Source organism: Crocodylus siamensis, chromosome 8 (genome assembly GCF_052110815.1).
Source record: "Crocodylus siamensis isolate JL-2025a chromosome 8, ASM5211081v1, whole genome shotgun sequence".
In the NCBI taxonomy this organism is placed as follows: Eukaryota; Metazoa; Chordata; order Crocodylia; family Crocodylidae; genus Crocodylus; species Crocodylus siamensis.
Window position 1 is genome coordinate 27218991 of NC_143402.1, and position 15740 is coordinate 27234730.

Consider the following 15740-nt stretch of genomic DNA (forward strand, 5'->3'; position numbering starts at 1 on the left):
GAATCTTCATTGTTATTCAGTTGCCATTCTGAGAAGAGTCTCTTTGTCAAATTTGAAAAGATGCCAGCCCTCTTCAGTAGAAAGATCTGAAGCTCCACGTCTCACATAGTACTCGATAGACGGCTTGTTCCAGATGACTACAAGGAAATGCATGCGGCTACAGTTGGTCTCAATTGCTATCTGTTAAAAGTAAACATTCTGTATTACTTGCAAGACACTATTTTGGAACTCATTTTCCATATTAGTTGGGATACTATTCTGCATATGGAGAAAATGGTCTGTGTAGGGAGAGTCATTGGTACCATGTACGAGACTATTGTACACACAGTAGATGCTGAAACAGTTCATTTTTTCTAACAAATTAGTCCATCTTCTCACATGGATCGTAAACACTCAAGAAACCAGCAACAGTTTGAGACTTAATTGTCCTTGAGGACACCTTATCTTTTACTGCCATCATTGTATTCACAGGACCAATGAGTCAATAGGGTGCTGGATTAAACAACTTTTCGTTACCAAGCAAAAGAAAAGGGCAGTATGAAAACCTAGTCTTTGGGTCCACTTCTGGAGAATTGTGTGAAACAAGTAAACAGGTTTGGAAGAACTAGATACTCCTTCATGAGGAGTGGCATCTTCAGTACAAACTCTGGTGCTGATTCACAGCTGCTATTATCGCATAATGGCTGAGAGTTGCTCTGCTGTTTTGTATAGGAGTTTAGACCAAGCATGTGTCCTGGCCAACATATTATTATATTTACCTAAATCCAAGGTGACTTCAAAATTTAAGATGATTTCCACCCCCTCACCTCCCCCCATTAGATTCTATACATGGAAAATGTATAAATGTGGGGTTTTTTTATGTATAGAATTTAATTACTGTCATCTTAAATGTGTCCCTTCTACCATTACCCTGCTGTCTATGTCCCTCCCCACTATGAAATTCTTGTGCCCCTAGCACCTGCCCTACACTGCCACTTGCTGCCCCTGCTGCCACTTGCCCTCAGTTGCTGTTCCAGCTCTGGCCCAGGGTACAGATCACATGGTGGCTCTGTCTCCCACCCAGCCAGCTGGTAGCAGTGGCAGCTCTGGCCCTGGTACCCTAGGAAAAACACAGCTTTATAAAATCTACATTCTCCATGTTTGTCATGTTAATCCTTAATGTGGATTCTGTAAAATGAATGCACAGATAAAAATCTTACATTCTGCCATAATAAAATGAGGAAAATGACTTTAAATTGTGTGGAATTCGTAAGTCTTTGTCTTAAATAATACATGCCTGGCTTAATCTCTTTAAGATTTCAGATCCAATGCCCAAACCTGTTAAATAATGCAAGAAATAACGTATCAGTATAGCAAAAGTTGCACTGCAGGATGTAATTTTAAGAATGTGTAGTGGAACATTTTTAATACATTGAACGTATTTAATAGAAGTTTCATAGTAATTTAGCTTTAATTTCTATTAGAAAAATCAAGAAAAATATTTTGTTACATAACTTTATTCTATATTAGTAAAGTTAATATAGCACTTCACTGAAGTCTGTTTTAGAGAGAATATACTTTAATGTTTATGTGAGTTGTTTTGAACTATTCTGTGCGTGCAGTTAAGCTTGTATAAGAAAGTAATGTTAAATTAGAAAGGTATAATGATCTCTTTAAACCACTGCATAGAGTATATTTTTATTTAAGATTAATTGTTTCCATTATATGCAATTCTGGATTTTGGTTTAATTTTTTTCTACAAATTTTGGAATATGATATTGTTTTGTCCTAAAGCACTTTAAAATAAAGGAGAAAGTAAGAAAAAAATAAAAACTTCATATGATATCTATCATGTCCTATTACAGGTCAAGTTCTGGATCTTTTACTTAATTACATTTAAAAGCTAACTTTTAAATATTTTTTTATCAGAAGTTAAATCACATTGACTTCATTGAAAAATAATTTTAAGTTCACATATAAACTAACAAACCTCCTGTGACTTACATTCTGAGAAAATAATGGGCAGCCTGTGTTAGTAATTTGTAGTCAAGTATATTCTGTTTTGAAAGAGACTATTTTTAATGTTTGGAAAGAGGATTCATCTAAACTTTCAGGATTATTTTTTCCAGAATTGTGTAGCTCAAAGTATTAGAGAGAGAGAGAGAGATGAGAGTTGGTAAATAGTAAAAAATTAAATTGGTTAATTAATATTAAGAGGAAGCTTACAACTATTGTGATTTTTACCTCTATAAGTCTCCATAATATAGAAGTCTTCCAGGTAAAGTAACTTGCCAATCCAAGGGTCATATGTAAAGTAATACATAACATAGCCTACAGCGTAACTACCTGCAGGGGAGGTGGAAAGGAAAAAAAATGAAGTGTGGGATAACTGGCTTGTTTATGTAAAAGCTAATATCCAATATGGCTCTTTTAATAGACTCCCTTTAGCTTTCTAAATTAGGGTTGTCCAACCAGCAGCCTACAAGGAGTTAACATGTGGCCTCTGGACTGCCCCCCCACATAGCACCTGTTGCTGCCAAGTTTCTCTCTCCTTCCTCTGGCTTCTAGTTCCTGCACTCCTGGGGGTGGGGCAGTGGAAGGATGCTGCTCTGTGTCAAGAGAGGAGCCAGGTTGCCCACAATGTGTATGCACATTCAGAAGGGAGTTGTACATATGCAGTCCCTCTCCCAGAAATTGGACAGCCCTGAATGCTTGTTATTATAAACTCAGGTATCTGTCATTGAAGACTGAAGTCTACTGAATTATAAAATGCAACAAACAGATTTTGCAGTAATAAGTACGACATAAAAAGATAGCATGGAAAAGTATTCCATCTGAATTGCAGGTATTTTTCAAAATTACTAATATATTTTGATAAAGAAAGAACTTTTAACATCTGGAGAGTCTAAACTTTCTGCTATTCAGGACAGTCTAAGATGCAATGGCCATAAGCTACTGAAGAGAAGGTTTAGACTGAACATTAAAAAAAAGTTCTTCACAGTCAGGGTTGCCAGGATCTGGAAGGGGCTTCTAAGGGAGGTGGTGCTCACCCCATCCTTGGGGGTCTTCAAGATGAGAGTGCACAGGCACCTGGCTGGGTTCACGTGACCCCGGGTTTGGTGATCCCTTTTCTTGCCTGCCAGGGGCAGGGGATCGAACTAGATGGCACACTGTGGTCCCTTCCAACCCTAGAATCTATGAATCTATAAGTGCAAAGTTACAATGTAGAGACAAAACCATTTTGCAAAGGTATTTTTATTATTTGTATTGCATGGTACCTGTGAGCTCTAGTTGTGGACCAGGACTGCATTGTGCTAGCTGCTATATAAACGCACAATCCCTGCCCCCAACAGCTTAACAAGCTACGGGCCTGTTTATACTGCACCTCTCAGTAGTGTTATATAGCACTGCAGCGGGGCTAGTTAAGTGTGGCTACACTGCTTTCAGCTCAGGAAGCAGTGCATGCAGAGCAGTACAGTACATGTGTTTGCTACAGCCTGGCACAGAAAGTTTCTGTGGTGTACGCATGTCCTACATATCAATTTGTTTTATCTTGTCTGATACAATCATCATGTAGAGGTGAAGGAGAAAGTATGGATGGCAGCCGTCTCTCAGTGTGCTAGCAACCTAATCATTATCAAGTGTTGTGTTGTGTTGGCAGTACAGCAAAGGAGAGTTTTAAGAAAAGTTGTAAAGGAGGACAAGGAGATAGGTGAATGGCACCATAAAAGATGGCCTTAAGGTGTTTATTTGAAAAGTTACTGTGGAGGGTGCTAATATGGGCTGACTGGAGGCAGGAATCAACTTTTTGATACTGAATGAGACAGGATAAATAGGCTAGAAATGGGACATGATGCAATTTAGAAGTAAAGACAAGTAGCTTGTATGTGACTTGGTAGAAAAAGAAGATATAAGGAATCAACATTTTCAATGAGAGTTGATAGCATAGGGTAATAAAGGTTCTTGAAAATGAAGACAATAAGTTTATGACACAAAAGAGGAAGCCGTTAGAGGGATATGAAGAGAAAGGGAAATGGTGAAAATGATAGACTTAGGGGCTCTTTCAAATATTTTTATCATACTTTTATCATCTGTTTTAGCAGCACAAAAAGCCTGTGGGCCCCACATTCATTAAAAATATGGCTACTCCAGACCAAAAATTGTAGATCTACAGGTGAAAAAAACCTTTTAAAACAGAAACTTTTGTTTTGGGGAGGCTTTCCACAACAAATTTAACATGCAGGCAGGTATTCCTGTCCATTAGTATCCAATAGTCCTCACCCTCCACACTTCCATGAGGAAAGGAAGGAGGGAGAAGAGCTGGCTTGGTCTGCTTCTCTGCCCTTTACATGGCTGGCTGGCAGTCAGCGGGAGCCTGAAGAACACCACTGCCCTTTAATGTTTGCACAGCAACAGCAGACCGGAAACCTGTCTACTGACTGGCAGACTCCCTTGAGAGTGGGGGGAGGGGTGCTAAGGATCAGCCCCCTATTGCCCCCTGGATGGAAAGTGTGCCTTTGTTTGCAATTGTGTTGTTCTTCAGCCAAGGGAGCAGGCACATATGACCACCTGTAGCACTTTTTACATTTTTTCTAGCACTAGAAACTATTAAGAGGAGTGATATTTTCTGAGTTAGACTGCAATGTTAGCATGTATGTCATTGTTTCTACAATTGTTGAAGATAATCATTACATGAATGTTTAGCTTACTTCCTGCTTGCCCCTCTTTTGGCACCTCTGCTATTAGACAGTAATACAAAGGATGTTCTCTGAAGCCATCTTCAAGCAAATCTAAAATTAAAATGAAAGCCATTGAGCTCATGGCCATCTTCCAGCACTAAAATTAGTACATGAGATCATTTGTGTTGCCATATATTTGAGAATACCTAGACTATAACTTTTTAGAAACACCACCATCTCTTTTTCCCATAGGAGTACATGTCTTGTTCAAAAAGTGGTAGCCTGGAGTAAAGAAGGGAAAGGAAATGGGTCTCTCCTTTCAGTCAGGTCAGAAAAAACTATGTTGAATTAGAGGACGTCATTCCATTTGTCTTCATCTTCATTATATACATTTTAAAGGTAGCATTCAACAGGTACACAGGTACAGCATGGAACCAAATAAGAAAAATTCTGCCAATTACAAGAACAAAAGTATGTGAAAAGAATAACGGATCATGTGTCTTTTCACTAAGCTGTTACATTATTTTTCTCTGTTCTCAGAGGAGGAAACAGATCATATGACTTTAAAACTAGTGAAACTACAAGTTAACAAAATATAAATGACAGAGCTTAGAATATCCATATATTCTTGTGTACCATATGCCCTGAAATAAAACATGCACTCTGTTGCTGAAAGGAGGAATGTAAGAGAAAAGATTTTTTCAGTCATGGCCAACTGTGTAACATGAAGTAAGTCTTACTGAAAACGTGGAGTATCCAGGAGGTGTGGCATCCCAGGAAACAGTCTAAGCAAGACAGCAGGAAACTTCCTGCAAGAAGGCTAAGCCCCAGATTCATGCAAGAGCAGTGGCAATATTTACTATAACTATTCTTTATATAAATTCTTGTAAATAATGAAGTGTTGTTTCCACACCATAAGCCTCATCAGGATACTGCAGACTGCATGTAGCAACTCACTTGCCTGAGCCAGTTCAATTACTGTTTTAGTGCGTGGGCAACTGGTGCCACCTTAGTCAGGAGGGCACACTTCCACTCCTCGGCCAGTGCTCACAGGGGGAGCACCAGCGCTTTCATCTGCTCCCCCTGCCCAAGGCCTAAGCAGCGAGCACAGCCTGTTAGCAGGTGCACTGGCACCGCTGATTTTAGGCACAAGCTACAATGCTCAGCCAATAGCTACAGCAAATTCCTAAGCAGCTCTGAGAGAGTTAATACTGGTATCTGGCCCTTCTACCTCCTTGGCCACAGCGAAGCAGCAGACACCCTGATAGCCATTGGGAGCACAACGTATCCATGCTTGTACTCCTCCCTGCTTCAGTTCATAAAATCACAGAAAATTAGGGTTGGAATGGACCTCAGGAGGTCATCTAGTTCAACCCTCTGCTCAAAGCAGGACTGTTCCCAACTAGATCATCCCAGCCAAGGCTTTGTCTAACTGGATTTTACATTTCCGGGTAACGTGTTCCAGTGCTTTACTACCCCCCAGTAAGAAAGTTCTTCCTAATATCTAACCTAAACTTCCCTTGCTGCAACTTGAGACTGTTGCTCCTTGTTCTGTCATCTGCCACCACTGAGAGCAGTCTAGCTCCAACCTCTTTTGAACCACTATGCAGGTACTTGAAGGCTGCTATTAAATCCTACTTTCAGTCTTCTCTTCTCCAGACTAAAGTCCAGTTCCCCCAGCCTCTCCTCATAAGTCATGTGCCCCAGCCCCCTAACCATTTTTGTTGTACTCTGGTGGACTCTTGTCTGTTTTGTCCAAATTCTTTCTGTAGCAGGGGGCCCAAAACTGGACACAGTGCTCTAGATGTGGCTTCGCCAGTACCAAATAGTGGGGAAGAATCACTTCCCTTGATTTGCTGGCAACAGTCCTACTAATGCAGCCCAGTATGTCATTAGCCTTCTTTGCAACAAGGGCACACTGTTGGCTCATTTTCAGCTTACTGTCTACTGTAACCCCAAGGTCTTTTGGTACAGATGTGCTGCTTAGCCAGTCAGTCCTCAACCTGTACCAGTGCAGCCCATCAGATGCATCCCATCTGACCTCATAAACTTGTACATGTATTCCAGTGAACAAAAATCAGCTTTCCCACTGAAGATATGCACCCCAATTTTGGAGGGTCGATTTTTGTGGGAAAGAGTGTCTGTGATAGGCTAATAAATAATATAGATGTGAGTTTTTCAAAATGATCAAATATTTTACCAATGGAACGTCAAACTCATCCCATGCCCCAGGCCAGCTGGTCCAGAGGACTTCTTGTGGGTCAGATCTAATCCAAGTCCTGGGGTAGCAGTGGTAGACCCAGCCTTGGGCCTGGAATAATGTCTGTGGCAGATTCAATCCAAGGTACAGGACAGCAGTGGGAATGGCAGCAGAGTCAATCAGGCAAGCTTGTCATGGACCATGGTAACAGGCCAAGTGGCCTCAGAGCAAATGGGCTGTGTTAGGAACAGCCCTCACTCATCCTCCTGTCACTCTAAATTCTGTGCTAAGCCATGCCCCCAACTTCTCTAGCCTGCTGGTAGCTGCCAGACATGGGCCATGGTCTATGTTTGATAGTCCCACTTTACCACATTATCTACAAAAGCAATATTCACCATAAACTGTTGTAAATATTACAGCAAGTACCTATTTTATACAATACATGGGTTTGCATCAATGTTTTTATTTAAACTCTGAAAAATTAAGGTTTTTAAATTGTACCTGTTTCTGTTAGTGTTACTGCATTTGGCATATTTTCATAAGCAGCTAGTTCCTGTCAAATGAAAAAATCCAAGTATAAGACTTAACCAATAATTGATGACTTTTCAGAGCACTGTGGAAAGCATAGCACTCAGTGTAAGATCAGGAGTTTATTGGACTCTTCATGATTTTTTTTCAGGGAATAGACCCTGTCAAGTGAGTAGAAGGACATTTAATCTATTCTTTAGCTTACTATGGGAAAAAACACATTCTAGTATTTATAAACTGAGTACCATGTGACAAAAATAGTTCTGCTAATCAATTTCATTTTCATAACCTTCTATAGAAAATCTTAAAGGAACATTAACTTGAAATCTAATAAATTTTGAAAACAAGTATTTATAAAGACAATACCTTGCTGTTGTATGAAAGATAAAAGCACACAAGGCCAACTAACTTTATACACAGGGAAGAAAAATACTGATTATATACAATCTGAAAATACAGAAAATATTTTTTTCACTGCTTAGTTTTATAGTAACTTAAGTGTCACTTATAAAAGTTATATTACAAGTGTGAATTTTCAGTCTAATTGCCAAACTCCTCCAATTACTATAAGAGCTTTCTGGGTTTGGGGTTTTTGTTTGTTTGTTTTTGTTTAACTAGGAACAACATTCCTTTGTGAAAGTATTTCTGAAATTAAACAAAACAGTTTACTGTTAATTCAGTATTACTGCTATTAAATTAGCTCAATATCTTCCAGAAATATTGGCTAAAATTAAGCTGCTGACAGATGTCAGTGTTTTAACTGTCTCTGTATAACTTCATCAGGTGTGGCATGCACCTTTGGTACCAAAGGCTATGTTATCTCCTCAGATCTTAAACAGTTAATTAAACCTTAATGGTATGGTAGAAGTACCCTGGGGTGGCAAGGAGAAATAGTTTATTGCCTCTATAGACTGCTAAGGGGAATTCTGCATTTGGGGATTTTTTCATTCTCTATAGAAAATAATTTGTTAACATTGCTCTTTAAAAGCCAGATAAACTAGGTGAGTGATATGAGGACTTGTAGAGCTACCTAGGATGTGGTGGGACAGGAGATAGAAAGAAAGGGACATGCTTTTATAGTAGGGGAAAAAGTTATGTTTATACCTTAGGACTAGCCAAGGTCAGAAGTTGCTGACCTGGAGGAGAGAGAAAGAGAAACCATGGTTCAGAGGACAAGCCTGAGCTGCCTGAGAATGATCCTGGACTGCTTTGTAGTGCTATAACAGTCAAGGGAACAGACTTGCATACCCCTGACAGTGCTACAAAAATGGCAGAAGTGCTGACAGAAATGTTGCTGAAGGAAACAGCAATTTGAATAGAGCTACATTTTGTAGTGCTGCTGCAATAGGGAATTTAATGCTCCTGATACTTTAAGAGGAGAAAGGCTGCAAGATAAGGCTCAGGCAGGACCTGTCCAGGGGAAACACCTGATTGGAAAAGGGCAGAAATTAGAGAGTATATAAACTCAGGGCCTGAGTAGAGGTAAACAGTCTGGCCCTGGAGACTGTGAAACAAAGAGCTCCTGAGCAGGAGGACTGCAGAGAAGCTCCTGATTTACACCTAGGATATCCTTGGGCAAGGCAAGAGCCTATCCATTTCTTCCTTATGAGGAAAGGGGAGTAGGTGGCATATTGTAGGTATTGTGGATGGGCTAATCTATGATGAGGAAACTAAGGGCGGGATTGAGGAGACTAAACCTATCACAATTTCCTATACGTAGGCAAGACCCAGTGCTGCAGTACCATTTCTCAGTCCTTGCTCTTCAGGACTTCCTGTGAATTGATCCAAGAATCCTAAATCCATACCCTTTTCTCTGTGCAGATATATTTAGAGAGGGCCTAGAAGAAGGATGGGCAATGTATTTGGGCTGAAGGTTCACTTAACAAGATTTGGTGAGTTGTTGAGGGCTGCACACATATGCGTGCTCTGCAGCCCCAGCCCCCTAACCGTGCCCCCCTCACCCAGAATTAGCACTTGCTGGCCGCATCCACAGCTGGGAGGACAGGAGATGGAGCTTGGCCATGGGCCTCTGCCCTGTCCTGGCCCACCATCAGGGCTTCTAGTGTGTGTACCCACCCCCTCCCAACACACACACACCCTGTGGCTCCCAAGTGCCTGGGGGGGGCACAATTTGTGGGCGGGCCCCATATCCATTCCTATACTTCTGTGCCGTGGCTTAGTGTCCCGCATGGCAAAAAAATGTCCCACCTCCAGGGGCTAATCTTGTGGGGGGGGGAGGTACCTGCCCCCTTGTTCCCTTCATACCGGTCACCTGTGCCATCATAGCAGGGTGGGAGAGACAGCATAGAAACCCATGGCCAGGACTCCATTCCCCGATGGCACCTAAGAGATGGCATCTGGCCCTGCAGGCCTGGTGCTGAGTATGTAGGCAGGGCTGCTTCCACTCAGCATTCCTTGCAGCACCAGTAGAGGCCAGAGCCACCACCCACCCTCAGGCCAGATAAAATCAATTGGCAAGCCAGGTCCAGCCCATGAGCCGTATTTTGCCCACCCCAATCTAGAACCCATCTGTATGATACGTAAGGAATACAAAGACTCTATGGATTCATCCACATGAAAACCTAACATGAGATTTGACAGTACAATGGGCCTTGACAGGCCGTTCTGAAGGGATGAAGTCCTGCCCCAGAAGCACTGGTTAAAATTAATAATTAACTGGTTTCATTAAACAATTTTGCACTCCCAAAGGTTTATCTAGTTTCACATATTAACACCAATATGATGTGGTTGGTATGCTCATTTACTGTCATTATTTACCATTCACTGGGTGTGTCTACATGAGATGGTTACCTTGGAGTAGACCAATTAGCTCCACAGTGAATTTCTCTTGTCTACATGTGCTGCCCTATTAAGCCACAGAAAACGAATTAACTCTGCAGTAGGGTAGTACTTGTAAATACAAGTACCATACTGCTGCATATTTTTTTAACTCCATAGCACTGGACTTATAGATGCTGATGCAGCTGGTCGGGGCACAAGGGTGCTTCATGTCGGGGCCGAGCGCCCCGGTGTCACGGTGGGTCGAGTACAGATCGAACAGGTGGGATTAGTGGCGAGGAGTCAGAGCGGGCGGGACACGTGTGTGGTTTCAAAACAGATTGCTTTTATTGTTTACTTACACCACTGATGGTGGTAGCGTAGGCTGGTCAAACTTAGTTACAGTAATATGATAATATGATGACAGTGAACAAGAAACGGTGCCGAGTCAGTAACAGGAATGAAGTTGATGAACAGGAACGAGTCGAATAATGAGTTGATCAGAAACGTATGACGAGAAACGAGGCCAGAACATAGTAAACGAGTAACGAGAAACGAACGAATGATCAAGAACGAGGGCCGAAACGAGTCAAAGATAACCGGAACGTGAACGAGTAAACAATGACCAATAACGAATGGTCGAGACAAGAAGAACGCTTTCTAGGAAGGTACACCGGGATACAACAGTGGCGGGGAGACCAGCAGAACTCTGGGAAGCAAACCAGGGTTCTAAGAGGCTCTCCTGAGGCAGTCTCTGCTGTAGCAGTCTCTGCTCAGGTCGGGTCTGGTCTCCGCTGGGGGTGGAGACTCACTGGCCTTAAATATGCTTCAAGTGGCCAATCAGATAGCTCCCCTTTTGGAAAGTTCTAGTCCATTCTGGTGCATGTCTAGGCATGTGCATAGTGCCAATTCAGATTACCTCATTGAACTTTTATGATGGACAAGTGTGGGGTCAAGTAAGGGGCATGTGCTGGGCATGCTCACTAGCCCTCTGGGGATTTTCCACTTACTTGTCCGTGCATGCCTGTGCTTAACACTGTGTTATCCAGCACCTCATTCAAATTTGGTTCTGACACTTCAGTGCAGGGGCTGCTTGCCAGCTAGCACCGCAATGGAGCACCCCCATACCCCAGCCAGCCCCTCTGCAGCACATTGAGTTGGGTCAGAGCAGCCCCGGACAGGCAAGCTGACCACTGGACCCCTTGCCAGCTGGGGCTGCTTGGACCCAGTTCAAGAGGGCCAACTTCAACGAGTTGAGATTAGTGGCAGAGGCACTGGGGTTCTCGAGACCAGGGGAACTCAGTGCCCAAAATGAGTGGTTGTTCCTTAAGGAGACGATACTCAGGGCCCAAGGGGTGACCATCCCAACAAGAAGCAAGGCGGGCAGGAGTGCCCGAAAACCCCCCCGGCTCATAAGGGTGTCCGGGAATGCCTGATTGCCAAAAAGGCAGCGTACAACTAGTGGAAGGGGGGTTGCTATCTCCAAAGAGGAGTATAGCTCCTCTGCTCGGGCCTGTAGAGGGGCTGTCAAGGAAGCTAAAGTGGACATAGAGCTAGGACTAGCATCCAAAATCAAAGATAATAAAAAGTCCTTTTTTAAATATATAGGGAGGATGAAGAAAGCACCGGGAAATGTGGGGCCCCTGCAAGATTCTCCGGGCAATCTGGTAGTTGCGCCACAGGAGAAAGCAGACCTCTTTAACCAATTCTTCACCTCCGTTTTCTTGGGCAAGGACTGGGACTTCCCCACCGTGATGCAAGACAGACCCGAGGGGAACACCTCCAGACCTCAGGTTGGGAAGGACAAGGTTAGAGAGCTTCTGGAGGTGCTGGACGTGTTCAAATCAGTGGGTCCAGATGCTCTCCACCCCAGGGTGTTAAGGGAGCTAGCAGGGGTTATTGCAGGGCCTTTGGCATGGGTTTACGAGCGCTCGTGGTGCTTGGGCCAGGTGCCAGATGATTGGAAGATAGCCAACTTGGTCCCTATCTTTAAAAAAGGGAGGAGGGAGGACCCAGGCAACTATAGGCCTGTCAGACTTACCTCAATCCTAGGGAAACTCTTTGAGAAGATCATCAAGGAGCACATCTGCGATAGGCCAGCTTCAGGGATGATGCTGAAGTGCAACCAGCACAGTTTTATTAGGGGCAGGTCATGTCAGACCAACCTGATTGCCTTTTATGATCACAAAAGCATTGGATGCAGGTGTTGCCATGAACGTAGTCTTTCTGGAATTCAGCAAGGCCTTTGACACCGTCTCCCACCCCACCCTCATTAAAAAATTGGGCGACTGTGGCATTGATGCCTACACAGTCAGATGGATTGCAGATTGGCTCAAGGGTCGTACTCAGAGGGTGGTGGTGGACAGGTCATATTCGACCTGGGGGAAGTGGGCAGCAGAGTCCCTCAGGGTTCGGTCCTTGGGCCCACGCTGTTCAATTTCTTTATCAGCGATTTGGACAATGGGGTGAAAAGCAACCTGTTTAAATTCACTGATGATACCAAAATTTGGAGTGAGGTGAGCACACTAGTCAGGAGGGAAAGACTGCAGCAAGGCCTGGATAGGTTACAGGGGTGGGCTAACAAAAGCAGGAGGCGCTTCAATACTGACAAGTGCAGGATGCTGCACTTGGGCAGTAGTAACCAGCAGCACACTTATAAGATGGGAAACTCCCTTCTTGAGAGCACGGAGGCAGAAAGGGATCTTGGAGTCATTACTGACTCCAAGATGAACATGGGCCGGCAATGCAAGGTCACAGTTGGCAGGGCTAACCAGAACTTGTCGTGCATCCACAGGTACATCTCTAGCAGGGCCAAGGAGGTGATACTCCCCCTCTATGTGACACTGGTCAGGCTGCAGCTGGAGTACTGTGTCCAGTTCTGTGCACCCCACTTCAGGAGGGATGTGGACAACACTGAGAGGGTCCAAAGGAGGGCCACCCGCATGATCCGGGGACAACAGGGTAGACCCTACAATGAGAGACTGCGGGACCTGAACCTGTTCAGCCTTCACAAGAGAAGGCTGAGGGGGGACCTGGTGACTGTCTATAAACTCACTAGCGGGGACCAGAAGGGTTTGGGAGAGATCTTGTTTCCCCTTGCACCTCCTGGCATAGCAAAGAATAACGGCCATAAGTTGTTGGACAGTAGGTTTAGATCAGACACCTGTAAGAACTACTTCGCAGTTAGGGCGGCTAGGATCTGGAAAAAAATTCCAAGGGAAGTGGCGCTGGCTCCTACCCTGGGGGTCTTTAAGAGGAGGCTTGATACCTACCTGGCTGGAGTCATTTCAGCCCAATTTTTCTCCTGCCCTGGCAGGGGGTCGGACTTGAAGATCTACAAGGTCCCTTCCGACCCTACTTCTATGATTCTATGAACATGCTGCAGTCCCAGGCACACAGTCAAACAGCACACCAGGGAGCAATAAACTCAGTAAGTGCTGGAGTTTATTGCTTCACCTTAATAGCATGTGTAGATGTACCCCCTGATGAGCAATCTATTCACTGGCTTTTCCCTCAAACTTTATCTTCTACCATTTTTTTTCAACCTAAGAAAATAATAGAAAAATAAAACTGAGAGCTTTTGATTAAGTATGACAAATTGTTGGGCTGTCTTTATAACACCGTGACGTTAACAGCATTGCCTGAGCACCATGTTTTTGTATGACTGTAATAGTGCACGTTACAAATGCTATTATAATACATTAATTACCTCTATTTTTCATAGTTATGTTTAGCAACTCATTTCTCTTGTTTTTGTCATAGACAGTTTGAATCATTAGAATTATAATAATTAATTAAATTAGGTAATAATAATTAATTAAAAATACAAATGTCAATGATAATCAATCCTACTATATTTTTATCTATCTACTCTTCTAAGTCCCAAGGAAACTAAGTGGCTAATGTAGCCAAACTAAACAGTTTCTCTTTTGTAATACAAAGCTATTTAGAAATATGCTATCTCCAAACACTACTATTTTTTTCCAGCAGCCAGTTAAACAAACAGCGCTCTCAGATTCAGCACCTTGTAAGCAGTACCTCTTAGCTGCCTAACAGAACTCTCACAAAAAGCATAAGTGAGCTAACTTTCACTATGTTTAGCAACCAATATGAACATTGGAGCTTTAAAGAGTAGCCATTGCAATTGTTTTGTTTTCATAATATGTCAACTGTCCATAGAGCAACAGAAGTCATAAGTAGAAAAGACCCATTAGTTCATCTACAGTAATCTTCCCCCTACCAGTAAAAAATGTTTCTTGTGATGCATCATCTCAGGTTTTATCTCTTGGGTTTTATGCTCTTAAAATTCACAAGTGGGTCTTTTGCTACCAGCCTTGGGGAGACTGTTACAAGCTTTTAATGAATCTCAGAAAAAAATCCTGTCAATATGTTCCCTTTCTAAATTGATTCTTATTAGTACTTTATTGCTTTCAAACAGTATCAAAATTCTGTTAGATCCTTTAAAGACAGGGTCCCTATTTCAAAGAGTTTACAAAGATCTAGTATGCTAATCAGGACACTATTAGGAAATAGAATCCAACAAGAAACAAGCTGAGTCAGTGCACAAAGTTCAGCACAAACCTATGTCTCATGGCAGCTGTATGACTTTTGTTTTCCCTGCTCGAGGTCCTGTCTAGTTCATTGGGCACTTATTTTTTCAGGAGGATTATAGCCTTTTTGAAAGAAATAAAAGTAGCTGAACGAAGAAAATAAGAAAGTATGAAAGATCAGGACAGTGAAGAAGCGGCATGTAAGAAGAATGGAAGACAAGAGAGAGAAGGACATTAGGGGGCAGGTGGTTTTGTTATTTGGGTAAACTGAAAGGAAGAAATAAGTTGGCAGAATAGAAAGTAAGCTTTTTGCCTACTTCTCTGACATGCTATGTGCAGAGCTCATACTCTTAGTTATGACCAGTAAGGTAATTCTAATTAATTTGTTTATACCACCAGCACACTAAAAGCAGTAAAGTCAAAAGAGGCTTGCTCGCTCTGGCATATGGGTAGGAGAGAAAATACTAGTATGTTTTAAAAAGTAAACATGGAAGAATACTGTCCAAAGGAAAGCGGACACATCTGACCTAGAATAAAGAAAAGATACCTGCACACCCCACTGTCCCTTTCTTACTTTGATAAGACGCAGGATTTCAGGACAGTCCTGAGGCCCTGCTGCACGGATTCTGAAACAGCTCATGGCACCAACACTAATTTCAGGCCTAGGGGAAGCAGGAGGCAGCAGAGGACTGGTTACTTCTCAGGAGGAAGCTTATGGAAGAAGCTGGGATGCTACTTGAGATCTTGCTCCTCATTCACCATTTCAAAGGATGGACAAAAGGTAAAATGTTTATTCCTTCCCCTCTTCCTCCTCCTCCACTCCCTGCCTCTTCCTGGGTTACATGCTGCCCTGTTTATACCCTGAGTCTTACTACCTTTTAAACTAGCAGCCCTTGAGCAGGTGGAGAGTCACAATGGAATCCAGCATCACAATCCCCACCTTTCCCCTGTCTCAGGGTAATGGCACAGTGGCATACTAGACTCTGAATTCATTCACTAAGAACAGGAAAGAAAAAGGCAGAAGAC

General features: G+C 42.8%; 1 protein-coding gene across 1 annotated transcript; it reads right to left on the bottom strand.

Annotated features, from left to right (window-relative positions):
• Positions 1-2: 2 nt before the first annotated feature.
• SATL1 (spermidine/spermine N1-acetyl transferase like 1) lies at positions 3-15354 on the bottom strand. Its single transcript, XM_090060389.1, has 6 exons — positions 15289-15354; positions 7360-7411; positions 4689-4769; positions 2224-2325; positions 1277-1317; positions 3-180 (listed from the first exon to the last, which is right to left on the bottom strand). The coding sequence occupies exons 1-6, from the start codon at positions 15352-15354 to the stop codon at positions 13-15; spliced, it is 510 nt and encodes a 169-aa protein (XP_089916515.1). The 3' UTR covers positions 3-12.
• Positions 15355-15740: the final 386 nt, after the last annotated feature.

What these genes read in the sequence shown, in the direction of transcription:
- SATL1 (XM_090060389.1), bottom strand. Translation starts at nt 15,354, where the DNA reads ATGAGCTGTTTCAGAATCCGTGCAGCAGGGCCTCAGGACTGTCCTGAA. An exon ending in AAATCCTGCGTCTTATCAAA is followed by an intron (nt 7,412 to 15,288) that starts GTAAGAAAGGGA and finishes TTCATTTGACAG; the next exon opens with GAACTAGCTGCTTATGAAAA. An exon ending in TCTTAAAGAGATTAAGCCAG is followed by an intron (nt 181 to 1,276) that starts GCATGTATTATT and finishes TACTTTTAACAG; the next exon opens with ATAGCAATTGAGACCAACTG.